Genomic DNA, 12,270 nt, shown 5'->3' with positions numbered 1-12,270 from the left:
AAACGAATAGATAAGTAAATACGGCGATTGAGCCCTCAGACGAACGTTACCGTCTCCGCGTCATGGACCTCGCGCCCACAGCTCGACGAGTGCGGGGGAGAGCGACGTGATTGGAGCTGTCGTCTCGGCAGGTTTACTAGCTTGCATCAGCTTCACCCTCAGAGCCCCCCGAACGCCCGAAGCTCCGACCTCTAGACCAATAAATCAGCCTCCTTGGTCATGCGAACTCAACGTCTACGCAAGCCCTTGCGTTGCCTAAGGGGGAAGTTAAAAGCTAAGTCATTGCATGGGATACGCTGCTGGGAGTCTGTGGGCTTCATTGAATACATACATATGCAGGAGCATGCTCTCCAGCCAAGAAACCTGGCCATCAAAGAGCAGCATGCGTTTGTTTCAGTCGTACAACCCCATGATCTCTCCCAGGATACTCTTGTAGATGTTATTGGGATCGAACTTCTCGCGGACAGCTTTGAAGCGGGCGAGATGCTATAAGTCGAGGTCAGTAACCAACGCCATGCAAACTAGTCCTGGACTTACCTCGGGGTCGATGTTCTTCTTCCCGTACTGGAATATCTCGCGCGTATTTTTGGTCCAGTGCGGCCGGCAGGGAAACTCGTCGATCAGGACCTTGGCCAGTCTGGGGTCTGAACAGTTTGCGAGTCAGTTTAAACAAGATCAACACGATCAGAACTTCAGGCCGAGCACGGAAACAAGCCCAGCCTTGGGTGGTGGGACACTTGGGGCTTACAGAAATCCGGATTGAAGGGCTTTTTATCACCCCCATTGGGCTTGAACCGCGGAAAGTCAAACATGATGGCGCCCTTGGACCAATCGGCGCCGTCGCTGGTGTTGTACGTCGTCTGGCCCAGGAGGTCGTAGTAGGCCTTGCCAAACTTGATGTTAATGCCGCTACGATACGTGCTGGTCATGATGATGCCCTTGTCCTTCCACTCGTCGTCGAAGAACTTGCGCACCCGTTTTAGCATGTCGTTGGCCCGGGTGATGGGGAAGGCCATCTCGAGCGTTTCGCCGTGCATGTCGTGCTCCCATTCGGGCTTCTGGTCTGGGTAAAGACCGCCGATGAGCACGTCGTAGTTCCAACCGTAAACAGGCCACTGGCTGATATCCTTCCAGTTCGTCTTCTCCTTGAAGTTGGGCTTGGACCAGAGCCCGAAGAAGATGGTCTCGGCCAGCATGTTGGACGTTGCCAAGTACTTGCCGCTCTCAAGTATGCTCTTGGCAGCGCCGGCCTCGAGGTCAGTGAGCGAGAAGGTGTTCTGGAAACCTTGCTGGTCGCTGAGCGTCAGGGGAACCTCGTCATAGTAGCGATGATGGAACTTCTTCAGATAAGGCCACCACTGACACACATTTCATTCGTCAGACCGCATGCAAGTAACGACACCAATGGGGTTTGGTTTGCAGACTTACCCAGAAGTTTGCAGTCGCATACGGGGCAATCATGCCGTAGATGTCGCCGTTCAAGACTTCATCTTCCTCAAGTGTCTTCTGCTGCGAGAAGACCTTGAAGTCAGGATAGATCTTGAACTTCATCCTAGCAATGACTCCCAAGAGACCCAAAGAGGTCGAGGCCGCAAGCCAGTCGTCGTTGGTCTCGTCTCGCTCGACGGTGACGATCTCACCCTTACCGTTGATGATGTCCATGGAGAGCACGCCGGCCGAGACGCCCGAGTCCTCACGAATAGAAGAGCGATGAGCGCCCATAGCGGCGGCGCCGGCCATGGAGATGTTCCAATTGATCAGGGTGTATCCCATGGACGCGCCGTTGTCGTGCAGGTATTCGGCGAGCTGCAGGAACGTGACGCCCGCCTCGATGACCACCGAGCCCGATGCGGCGCCGGGATCCAAGCGAAGGTCCGAGATCTTGTTCGTGTTCTCGGTGCGGATGATGATGGTGCGAGGGTCGTCCTGGCACATGGTGTCGTACCACACTTTGAGAGGTTTGTTACGTCAGTGCACCGGACTCAATATCGGGAGAATGGTCTATGAAATGCTCGTCAAAGAGACATACTATGGCCCTTGCCTGAAGCTCGAATGGGTGTGCCGTTGGCGGCCGCGTCCTTCACGATGCTGACCATCTCATCAATGCTTGTGACGTTGTACACGGCGGCAACATTGTTACATGCTGGGAAGCCTGGCCCATCAAATGTGTTGAAAGGGAAGGCAGAGACGCTCCCCAGCAACGCAGCAGCGCTGCCCAGGAGCAGGCCAAATTGACGAAGAGACGCAGACGACATCTCGAAGAAATAAACAGACAATGTCCGTGAAGCTACCCGAGCACTCTTCGCCAACGAAAAGTCCAACTGAGCTTGGTGCTTGCTTGGTAAGAGAAGAGCCGGGCCTCATGGGGCACTGGATCCTCCGGGCCCTAAATAACAAAAGCCATCTCAGTACATGCTGTATTCCCGGGGAAGGGGAAGCCGCGATGGGGTGTTGCAGCTTGTACTCCACAAGCACGATCGACACCGTGATACCCAGCTTCAGTCGACAAGCTATTCCGTCATCCCGCCTACTCGCTTGCTACCTGCTGCCCGTATTGGAAGCCCCCAAAAGCAACCATAACGCGGAGTACGCAGGGGTAAGAGAACGACAAGCCGCGGCACCCCAACTGGCCTGCCTGTCTGCTGTTGGTGTTACTTGGGCTTGCATGTGACGGTCATCCGTGATACCATCTCGTTTCCGTGAGAGGATCGCCGGTGCGTGCTGTAGCAATGGGTAACGAGCCTGTTGATTGGCGCCGCACCTGGATGTTGACTCGTTGGCTGGGGTTCTTGGCGCGATGCCCTCCAAGGTACCCCAAAAGGGTGTCACGGTGACAGGAAGCCTATGTAGAAGGCCATGCCAAGCCGGTGTTTATACTCAGAACGGCCGGTGGCCCCTGTGCGCACGATGTAACACCCCGCCAATGTGTAAGGCTCGCCAAAAGGCGGTTGATGGGCATCGCCTATGCGGAGAAGCTTGGGTTAGATGTGACCATCTTGTATTATACTGGTCTGTCCTTGACACGATCGAAATTGGATGGCAAGCACGCCTGATGCAACCCAACATGACGGTAGCACTTTACTGTTGGTACATGCTAACAGTACAGTACAACACATTGCAATCGAGGGCCATGCCGAGGGACTCTCAACTCGATCAACAGACTAAGAAGGACATATGATCGATTCCGACTGCCGTTGACTTGTGCCGGGCATTGGAGGGACTTAGCGAAATGAATAGCATTATTGCATAGATGGTCGTCAACCAGGGCAAGTTCAGCTGGCTTGATGTTATTGATTGCCAATGGATATGGCCCTCTGACTCGACGTTGCTTTCTACTACCCATGCCAACCTGGCAGGTGCGAGTTATCTCTTCTGATTTGATATGAATGCATGCAGTTCCTGAAAATCTCTCTGATGTCGGCTGACTTAGATGTCCGTACGAATTGCGAGCTGGTGGCGACGCCTTTCCGCACACGTTCCCTTTCGCACATGATCCTGCGAGGCTATTTATCCCCGAGATATTAATTTTACACCAGTTTCCACCTGGCAATCCAACCAACATTTTGGCCAACATTTCGTACAATACAAAGGCCTTCACCAGACTTGTGTTGTATCGCTTCGGCCGCCGTGATCGTAGCAATGCCTTCCGACTGTCCCAACCTCAGATGATAGCTCCCAGCCGTGACGAACCCGATGAGGTCTTCGGCGTCGGGGCAAAGGGGGTGACCATTGATGTTATCCTGCGTCGGAGCCGTGGGCGGATAACTTAGCGGAGGCTGTTTGAGCAGCTCTTGCGCCAGGAGGCGTTTCCGCGTCTCCAGGTTCATTTCACTGGACACATTGAACTTTGGTGGCTTCTTCGGCTTGCCTTGCTTCGCGGTCGAACTCTGCAGTATCTGAGCGAGCCATTGCTTCCTGATGTCGGCTGGGAGCTTGCTGTTGCTGCCTTTTGTTGGCGGCTCCGTCGCAGGAACCTCCGCTTGTGTCGATGCTGGCTGCTCGACGGGCAGCCGATAGATCCGGGCACAAGTGTCTGGTGTGCCTCGCGACAGGAAGCTAACCGTTACCGCGACCACAGCAAATGGCGGAAGTGGCTCGGCATCTGGCGATTGGTATGCCTGCAATTCTGCTTTGGAGATATGCCTAAGTTGCTGCAATGGGTGTGCGCCCTTGCTTAACTGAGGATTCGAAGCGTTAGCTGTGTCGTCTCCTGCATCGGCCATGGCGACGTCCTCCGCTTGGGGATCTGCCTCTGCATGCATTCCCAAAAGAGACTCGAAATCGCAGCTCCAGCCGTCTCCTATTTCGCCCTTCCTACCAGCTCCAAGATCTAGAGTGTCGTAATTCACCCGCTTGCCTTTTGGCATACGGTCCCATGCGATCTTTCGTTCGTGTCGTTGCTGTAGCTCCCATGTCGTCCCTGCATCAGACCCCACGACATCTCCTGGGAACCATGGAACCCGTTGCTCAAAAGAAAGTCGTTGGAGCTCGTTGAGTCCGCCAAACATCACATTGCCCCCGGTCGATAGTGGGCAGTGCATGAGACTATACCAAACCGGAAGAACGCATTTCCAAGGCAGCATGACGGTCCAAGTGCCTGGGCCCTCGGTATGACCTTGTATTACTGGCGGTCGGTGGGAAAGGAGGATAAGGGGTATCTTTGGATCGACTTGGGTAGGCTCAAGCAAGGCGCCAGGTGCCCCCTTGCCCCGACGTTTGTTTAAGGACTTCAGGGAGGGTAAGCGACTTGCTTTATGGCGCAAATCACGGTCAAAGAGGGCAAATGGCTTGGAACTTTGATATAGTTGATACCATTTTGCCACCGTTTCGAGACTCTGACCATTCTCCTTGTCCGTTGAAAGTCTCCGAGGTGGGTGTTGAAGACGAGGGTCCAAAGCAGAGAAGGCTAGGAGAGAGCCAGTAGGAAGTGATGAAGGTTCGACTCGACCAGCAAGAGACTCGAACTTTTCTGCATGAGCCTCTTTCAGCCCAGGCTTGCTGTGATAGGACTTTAATACAGTAGATAATGCCTCTGTCGCATTTGGGCCTGTAACATCAATACTGCCGATTTCGTAACGTAAGTCTTCCACGTAAGGTTTGGGCGTAAGCCCTTTTGCCAACCTCAGCAGCTCATTGAACGTTTCGAGGAAAGCAGACGGATGAATCCTGATGAACAGGCGTCTCGATCTTGTCGTCTCTGTCGTTGGGTCGTTGCTCTCTTCCGGATTCCATATAATGGTGGCTGGACTAATGATCCGCGAACTCGACCCCTTTTTCCTGATCAGAGTTGTACTCCAGTGGCTTACCCCCGATCTCCAATCTTGTCCTTTTGGCTTGTCGTTCCATAACCATTCTTCCGTCAAGCCAAGAGCCCTCAAGACTTGTTCTACGCATTTTGTGATACCACAGAGACTAATGGTACTCATATAGCTCATATCCCAAGCTATTGCCCCCTTTTCCCAGTGGGCTCGATGAGTAGTACGGTAAACCTTCGCGTTGGGTGTCAAGGGTATGGCGAACCTCCATAAAGGCTCCTTGGGTTTCGTCATCCGCGCTCTTTTCGCAAGCCAGAGGTGAGTCGGCAGCCATGTCTTGTCCAACTGTCGCTTCTTGAACTTCTTCTCGGTAACCAGAGGGCTATTGAGTGTGTTTCTTCGAATTTTAGGTCTCGCCGCCCTGACCTGGATGGTTTCAGGGTCCATGTCACCCTTCTTTGATAGAGACTTCTTGCGCTTCTTTTCTACCAGCTTCCCAAGACGTTTAGCAGTCTCGGCACGAATGCGAGCCCGTGAACTGGCCGGTTTCCGTGTACGTGCGCTGACGGTAGGCGTGTTGTCGTTGATCATCTCCTTCCTGGCCCTTTTCTGTAGACGCTTTGGCACCCTCTTGTGGTTGTGTGCTGCCGCACGTCGCCGCAGCGAAAAGGGCACCTTCTGGAAAGCGCGGCTCGTCTGAGATGCAGCGGTCCGCCGCATGCTCTCATCCAGAGCCTTGATCTCGAAATCGCGTGCATTGATGAAGGCTTGGACGTCAAGCTCGCCGTCTTTCAGCGCATCGTCGGGATACTGAGCCGCAATGGCTCTTACGTTGTGTATCTTTGACCTCCGTTGGGTATTTCCGTTCCCGTTTCCTCTAGCAGCGCCCCCCGACTGCTCTCCCGTCTTGGGTCGCTTGTTTGCGTTGCCCATGGACGCGTTTTCTGACGGGCGTTTTCTGGGGCCCGGACCTTGTCCATTATTAGGCTTGCTCTGCCGGAATGGCATGGCACCACCTTGCTGTGAAGCCATGGCGAGAATGCAGCTCAAGCGGTCTGGTTCCCGCTGACAGCCAAAGAGCAGGGCAGGAGGAACTTTGATTCCAACACAGATGAGAAGCTTGAGCTAAGGGCCAATCATGGACCTGGGCCTTGGCCGTAGACGGGGTTGATTGAGCTTTGTCGATACTTAGATCTTGCCTTCATTGCTGCACTGCTCATTTGCTCATTTCTGACAAATGGCAGCTAATTAGGATGGACCTGAGTTATCTCCTACGCCCTGGAGATTCTTCAGCTAACGCGTTTTGCTTGCACCCCAAAAGCGTGTTGGAGCCGTTGTACTGTAAAGTGCCAGTCCTTTTTTTTCCCTTGGCACCTGGTGCTTGGGGGTGGCAGCAGCCACGATTGCAGAAAGGCCAAGCCACAGCAGATGGCTGGAAACTTAAGTTGCGGTGTCCACCCACGATCTCTTAGCACCAGGCACTTACATAGCTTCTCCGAATCCCACATCCCTGGCAGCCTGGTGCCTGGGGCTTTTCGGTGGATCCTAAATCTGGCTGAAATGACGTGGACATGCTTTGCATTAGGCAATTGGGAGAGAGGCCTTTGAACGATCTGGGCGCTGGGCGCTGGGCACTGGACGCTGGGCTCATTGGGATTAGGGGTGAGGGGGAGCCCAGAAGGTCGCTTCCTCCCTCCCTGAGTGCCGCGTCTGTGCCGTGCAGCTAAGGCGCAGCTTTAGAAAGGCTTGTTTCGTGTTCCTCTGTCTCTTTCTGGTCTTCGACTCTCTCTGTTTCTCCCGCGTTTCCCTTATCAGTCGCATATGTGGACTCTCGCGCTTTGCATTCCCCGGGCCAGCCGGAGAATAATGCGATAAGCCATCCCTCCCTCCCTCGCTCCCTGCCAGTACTGCCTCGCCTTGTCTCGCCTAGTGAACCATGACATGACCGCTATCGCCTACGCCCACGCCCACGCCCACGCCCTCGCCCACGCCTACGCCTACGCCAACGTCTACTGCAGCTGCCCCTGTTGCATCATTCGGTGATAACGGCTTTCTCCTTCAGCCGTCAGCCATTGGGGTGAAAGCGGCTATAGGATTATGGCATCCCTGAGTAAGCACATACCTGCCCTGTTCAGCGTTCGCTTTTCTTCTTGCGTCACTTTAGCCTTGCCCAATGTCCGTTGCCCGTTGCCCGCTTTGGGTTTACTTTTCCTCCTTGGGGCCCTAGAGTCTGTTTCCCGTTCGCCGGGCTTATCAATGGCATTCCTCTGAGAGTTCCCCGGGGATCCGAAGCATCCTCCAAACTGCATGTCACTAGTTTTTGTTGTATACGGGTGTTACAGACATATGGATACATGTATCTTGCTTCTTTGTTCGACCCTTCTCTTGTCAATGCCGCAGTGCTGTCACTCCCTGTGTCTGGGCAGCTCTTTCAACAATGCGACAAACCCCACCCGCTGTCTCATATACTATTAGCATCAACACCTGCTGTCCCGTCGCTTGAGGCGATGCGCCGCCCTCTAGAAACAAGCTGACCATGCCTTCGCTTCTGCCCATCTTAGTGAACAAGGCGCGCAAGCCCAAGTTCGAGCTACACCTGACCATATACGACCTGAACAACGTCCCGCTCGTGAGCGGCACCTCCCAGATCAAATGGCACCTCCCCTATTCTATGCATGGCGAACACCGAAGCCGAACGAGCAAGTGTCCAATCGATAGCACCAACCATCGCGTCTCGTACAACTATTCCAAGATCGTGCCTTTGCGGATAACAATCGACCGAAACAACACCCTGACAGAATGTCCAATTGAGTTCGAGGTCGTACAAGAGTTCCCCTCGGGGACGGGGATGAGGGACGAGAAGATCACACTGGGCACCGTCAAACTAAACCTTAGCGAATATGTCGAGGAAAGCGAGAATTTCCCCCGGCGAAGCATATCGTCAAATGGGCCAGGAGCAGCAAGCATGGGAGGAACTGGTCGCGCCAGAGCTCGGTCCAGCTTGGATCATGCCCGCGAAAAGATCCTTGGCCCGGCTCTGAACGGCCGACCCATGAGCGGACACGGCTCGAGGCCGCCTAGTAGTCCCAAGAGTACCATGTCGCAAGGGGCAGCTACCACCAGCTCCTCCGAGGGCCCGCTGGCCGAGGAAGACGTTGCTGAGGAGGGAATTGTGCGCCGCTATCTGATGCAGGACAGCAAGATCAACAGCACATTGAAGATCGGCATCCTTATGGTACAGCTCGACGGGGATCGAAATTACGTAGCGCCCGCGCTCAAGACAGCACCAATGTTTGGAGGTATTGCTGGTATAATGGCATCAGGCGAGTCCAAGCTGGATGCCTCTCATGAGGACCCAGCTACGGGCACAACCACTACGCAAACCGCCTCGAGTGCCAACAAGACGCGAGATGCTAGCGAGCTCCAAGACATGTACCGACGCGCGCTTGCTGCGTCTTGGTCATGTCAACCAGGCGAATTGCCCGCCGACGAGTGCGTGGAGGACATATTCGGTGGTGGAGATGGGTGGAAGAACCCAGCAGCCCCGTATCGGAATCGAGAAGCGACATCGAGGAGCAAAAGCCGAGTCATGGATGACGGCAGCAGTAGCCGTAGTAGCGGCAGCGAAGAAGTCGGCCACGGCCACGGAACTCTGAGGCCTAGCGACCTCCGAAAACTGCGCCGGTACATGCACCACCGTCATCACAGCAACTCGAGCGAGAAGAGCGGACTTGCTACAATACTAGGCTCGCCTCCCCTGAGCGGCCCCTTGGAAAACAACAGCAATCACAGCGATCTTCAGCACACCGGTAGCACCCGCTCTGCGGGCTCTCACAAAGCGCGATCGGTATCGCGTCATCGCCCCGGTGCCCCCCATATTGGCAGCCACCGGCGGCAGCATAGTCGGGAAGATGGCCACAACGGTCCCATCAGCCTCGACGCCGCCATGAGCGGCAGCGGGATGCTGAGCCCCGCGGTGATCACCGAGAACAACGGCTACGGCAACAACAACAACAACAACAACGGCAGAAACGGCAGTGGCAACGGCCGGCGGGAGAGTCTGACCAGTCTTGCGCCCACGCTGGGCAGCTTAAGCTCGGAGCGCGACTCTCATACGAGCCAGCAGGAGCGCGGACGTGAAGGCTTCCGCCGACCTAGGGAGGTTGACGAGTTCGAAGTCAGGTCAGACTTGGTATCCTGGGCGTTGCCTGGCGCCGCAGTCGCTTGAGGAGCAAGCTATGATAACTCAAAAGAAAAAGATTTGGAGTGCTTCATCATACCTTGATATGAATTACCATCAGCGTTTACACATGTATATCCTATGTCTTCGTTTCGTTGAGTACAAAAATCAAGGGCGGTTAATTATGGAGGTATATAGAGCGGTGTCTCTTGGAAGAGCTCAGGGGGGAGGAATTATAGGGAGGTATTGGGAGTTAGTGGAGCCAGTTCAGGGGTGAAAATAGAGAAAAGGGAGTCAGGGGGGTAATTAGGGGGCGTTGTTGGTTAGCTTCTTGTTCTTTTGCGATCTCTTTTGTTGGCAGCTTGCCTGCCCTCCATTCTTGTTCATCCTGGCAGGGAATGCTTTTTCTTCTTCTATTACAAATATAACCTTGATATTCTCGTCGAGCGATCACGGCAGACATGGTATTTAGCGAGCCTCACTTTAACCACATTTCCGAATTCTCTTGATGAGTATTCTTGAAGCGATAGAGCTAGTGGTGCATATATACATATCTGTACTATTTTTGATTTTGGGAAAAGCTATACGTATTATCTACGACCACTGAACGCCTTCTCCTTTCGGCGCCTCCTTTCTTTGGCTGGCTGCCAATCCGTCTGTCTGCTAGTCGTCACTTGTTGTCCGATGTAGTAGGGTGCAGTCAGCCCACTTTACTCTTGCCATAGATACCAATGAAGCTACTCATCGCCGGGTTTGTCGTTGTTTACCAGCCCCGACGTCCGTGGTGGAACAAAGGGGGTGATGAATGATAAGATGGCTAGTGGCGGGTTGGCTGTTTAACAACGAGTAGCCGGCAGGCAGGAAGAACAGTCAGTGGAGAGCAAGATAGCCAGCTGGTTGCGAGATCACGGATAAGTTCATTAAGAAACCATTTATGGTGGGAAAGCACTTGTTCTTTTAGTTATTCTATCAGACCCCGCCAAATGCGCCACTACCCCCGTGTATCTCTGTGTCTACCTTGGACTCATGATCGTCGTGATAAAAATCTATGGGGCGGCAATGTTGCCCCGGACGCCTCCCTTTCCGCCGACTTCGCGAGCCGTAATCGTGACGCCGAGATCAGCGGCAACGTTGACGGTTACCTCCACCTTGCTGCCCTTCTTGAGGCCGCGGACGGCGGCTTCGGCGAGGGTCTCGCCGGACTTCCAGACCTTCTCACGCTTGTCCTCCTCTTCCTCCTCCTCGCTGAAGTCACTGTCGTCCTCATCCTTCTCGTCCTTGGCGGCCTTAGGCTCAGGCTTGGTCACCTTGATGTGGGTGTTGCCCTCGATCACCTTGATGAGGACGTCGCCGCCCTCCTTGGGGCCGTTGATGTGGATGGTTCGGCGCGCGGGAACGGCGGTTTCAGGAGCGATGATAGGAGAGAAGCCCTCACCATCGTTGCCTACCGAGACGACACCAATAGCGTTGGTGATGTGAGCTACAGTGGTAACGGCGGGGTGGGTGGACTGGTCAACATCGTCGGCCTCGTACTCCTGGATGAGCGAGGCTTGCAGAGCAGCACCACGGGCCTGGAGCTCGGAGGGGTTGATGGACGAAGGGTTGGTGGAAGGAGCCTGGATCTGTGTGCTCTCAGGGAAGATATTGCGCATGTTGGCAGCGATTCTAGGAGTGTGAGAGGTGCCACCGGCCAGGATGACCTCATCAATGTCGAGAACATCCAGACCGGCGCTCTTGACGACACCCTCGATCAGCCTGTTGATGCCGCCAAGCACGTTGCGGGCAACAGTCTCGTAGCGTAATCTGTTGATAGTGGACTGGAAATCGATACCCTCGGCCAGAGACTCAACGCTGAAAGAGGCGTTGGTTCCAATACTGAGAGCCTTCTTGGCGGACTCGGACTCGGCCTTGAGCTTGGCCAAGCTGCGAGCGTTTTCCCTTGGGTCGACGTCCTTGTTCTTCTTCATGAACTCCTTGGCGAAGTGGTCCATGAGAACCTTGTCCAGGTGAACACCAGCGAACTCGTAGTCGTGGGCGGTGGCAAGGATGGTGTACAGTCCACCTCTTGAAGCAACGACGGCGACATCAGAGCGGGTGCCACCAAGATCAGCCACAACAATGTTCTTGTCCTCAATAGTAGCCTCGGGGCGCGCATCGTAGGCCAACACATCGGCAACGGGCTCCTTGATCAGCTGCAGGACCTCGAGGTCGGCATTGTTGGCAGCCTGGATGAGGGCCTCGCATTGCTTATCGGTGAAGTTTGTCGGGATGGTCAGAACAGCGGAGGTGACCTGCTTGCCGATGTAGTCTGAAGCGGATTGCACAAGGCGGCGGATGTGACGTGTGGCGACCTCGGAGACGGAGAGGGTGGAGGCCTCGCCCTCGGCCTTGTCCTTGACGGAGAAGGCCACACTGCCGCTGGCCTCTTGAGGGTGGGCAGCAGCGTGGCAGTGGGTGGGATCGATCGACTTGAAGTCCTTGCCGAGGAAATCACGGAAAGAAACGAGGGTGTTTTCGGCGTTGCGGACCAAGAAAGCCTTGGCCTGTGTTCCGGTGTACTCCTCGCCTTCGACGTAGGACAGGATGGAGGGGATTTGACGATCACCGTCCTCGTTGGCAATCACGACAGCGCTATCGTCGATAGTGCAAGCGACAGAGCTGTAGGAGTTGCCAAAGGACAGACCGATGGCGCACCGTTGGTCCGGCGCAACGGTCTTTCGTTCCCCATTCGCAGCCATTTTTTCAAGTATCGGTTTATCGTGAGGGAGGTTAGACTGGTAAGGGTGACGACTGATTTGCCGCGTCTTCTTCAAGTGCGATATTCAACTCTTAAAG

At 54.7% G+C, this 12,270-nt stretch overlaps 4 protein-coding genes across 4 annotated transcripts; 1 reads left to right on the top strand and 3 right to left on the bottom strand.

Annotated features, from left to right (window-relative positions):
- Positions 1 to 393: 393 nt before the first annotated feature.
- PG998_012535 (FAD-binding domain-containing protein) lies at positions 394 to 2,255 on the bottom strand (the record flags this gene model as incomplete). The annotated part of the gene is made up of 5 exons (XM_066879351.1): positions 394 to 486; positions 538 to 644; positions 749 to 1,358; positions 1,429 to 1,949; positions 2,030 to 2,255. The coding sequence occupies 5 exons, from the start codon at positions 2,253 to 2,255 to the stop codon at positions 394 to 396; spliced, it is 1,557 nt and encodes a 518-aa protein (XP_066725735.1).
- A 1,272-nt stretch (positions 2,256 to 3,527) lies between these two features.
- Positions 3,528 to 6,287, bottom strand: PG998_012534 (uncharacterized protein; the record flags this gene model as incomplete). The annotated part of the gene is made up of 1 exon (XM_066879350.1): positions 3,528 to 6,287. One exon carries the CDS (start codon positions 6,285 to 6,287, stop codon positions 3,528 to 3,530), a length of 2,760 nt encoding a protein of 919 aa, XP_066725734.1.
- A 1,504-nt stretch (positions 6,288 to 7,791) lies between these two features.
- PG998_012533 (uncharacterized protein) lies at positions 7,792 to 9,483 on the top strand (the record flags this gene model as incomplete). The annotated part of the gene is made up of 1 exon (XM_066879349.1): positions 7,792 to 9,483. One exon carries the CDS (start codon positions 7,792 to 7,794, stop codon positions 9,481 to 9,483), a length of 1,692 nt encoding a protein of 563 aa, XP_066725733.1.
- Positions 9,484 to 10,481: 998 nt separating this feature from the next.
- On the bottom strand, positions 10,482 to 12,173 carry PG998_012532 (uncharacterized protein; the record flags this gene model as incomplete). Its single annotated transcript, XM_066879348.1, has 1 exon — positions 10,482 to 12,173. One exon carries the CDS (start codon positions 12,171 to 12,173, stop codon positions 10,482 to 10,484), a length of 1,692 nt encoding a protein of 563 aa, XP_066725732.1.
- Positions 12,174 to 12,270: the final 97 nt, after the last annotated feature.

This window comes from Apiospora kogelbergensis, assembly GCF_038363985.1.
Source record: "Apiospora kogelbergensis strain CBS 113332 chromosome Unknown utg000008l_segment0_segment0, whole genome shotgun sequence".
Taxonomy (NCBI): Eukaryota; Fungi; Ascomycota; class Sordariomycetes; order Amphisphaeriales; family Apiosporaceae; genus Apiospora; species Apiospora kogelbergensis.
Note: the sequence above shows the minus strand (reverse complement) of the source record. Positions and strands in the feature narration are given on the sequence as shown.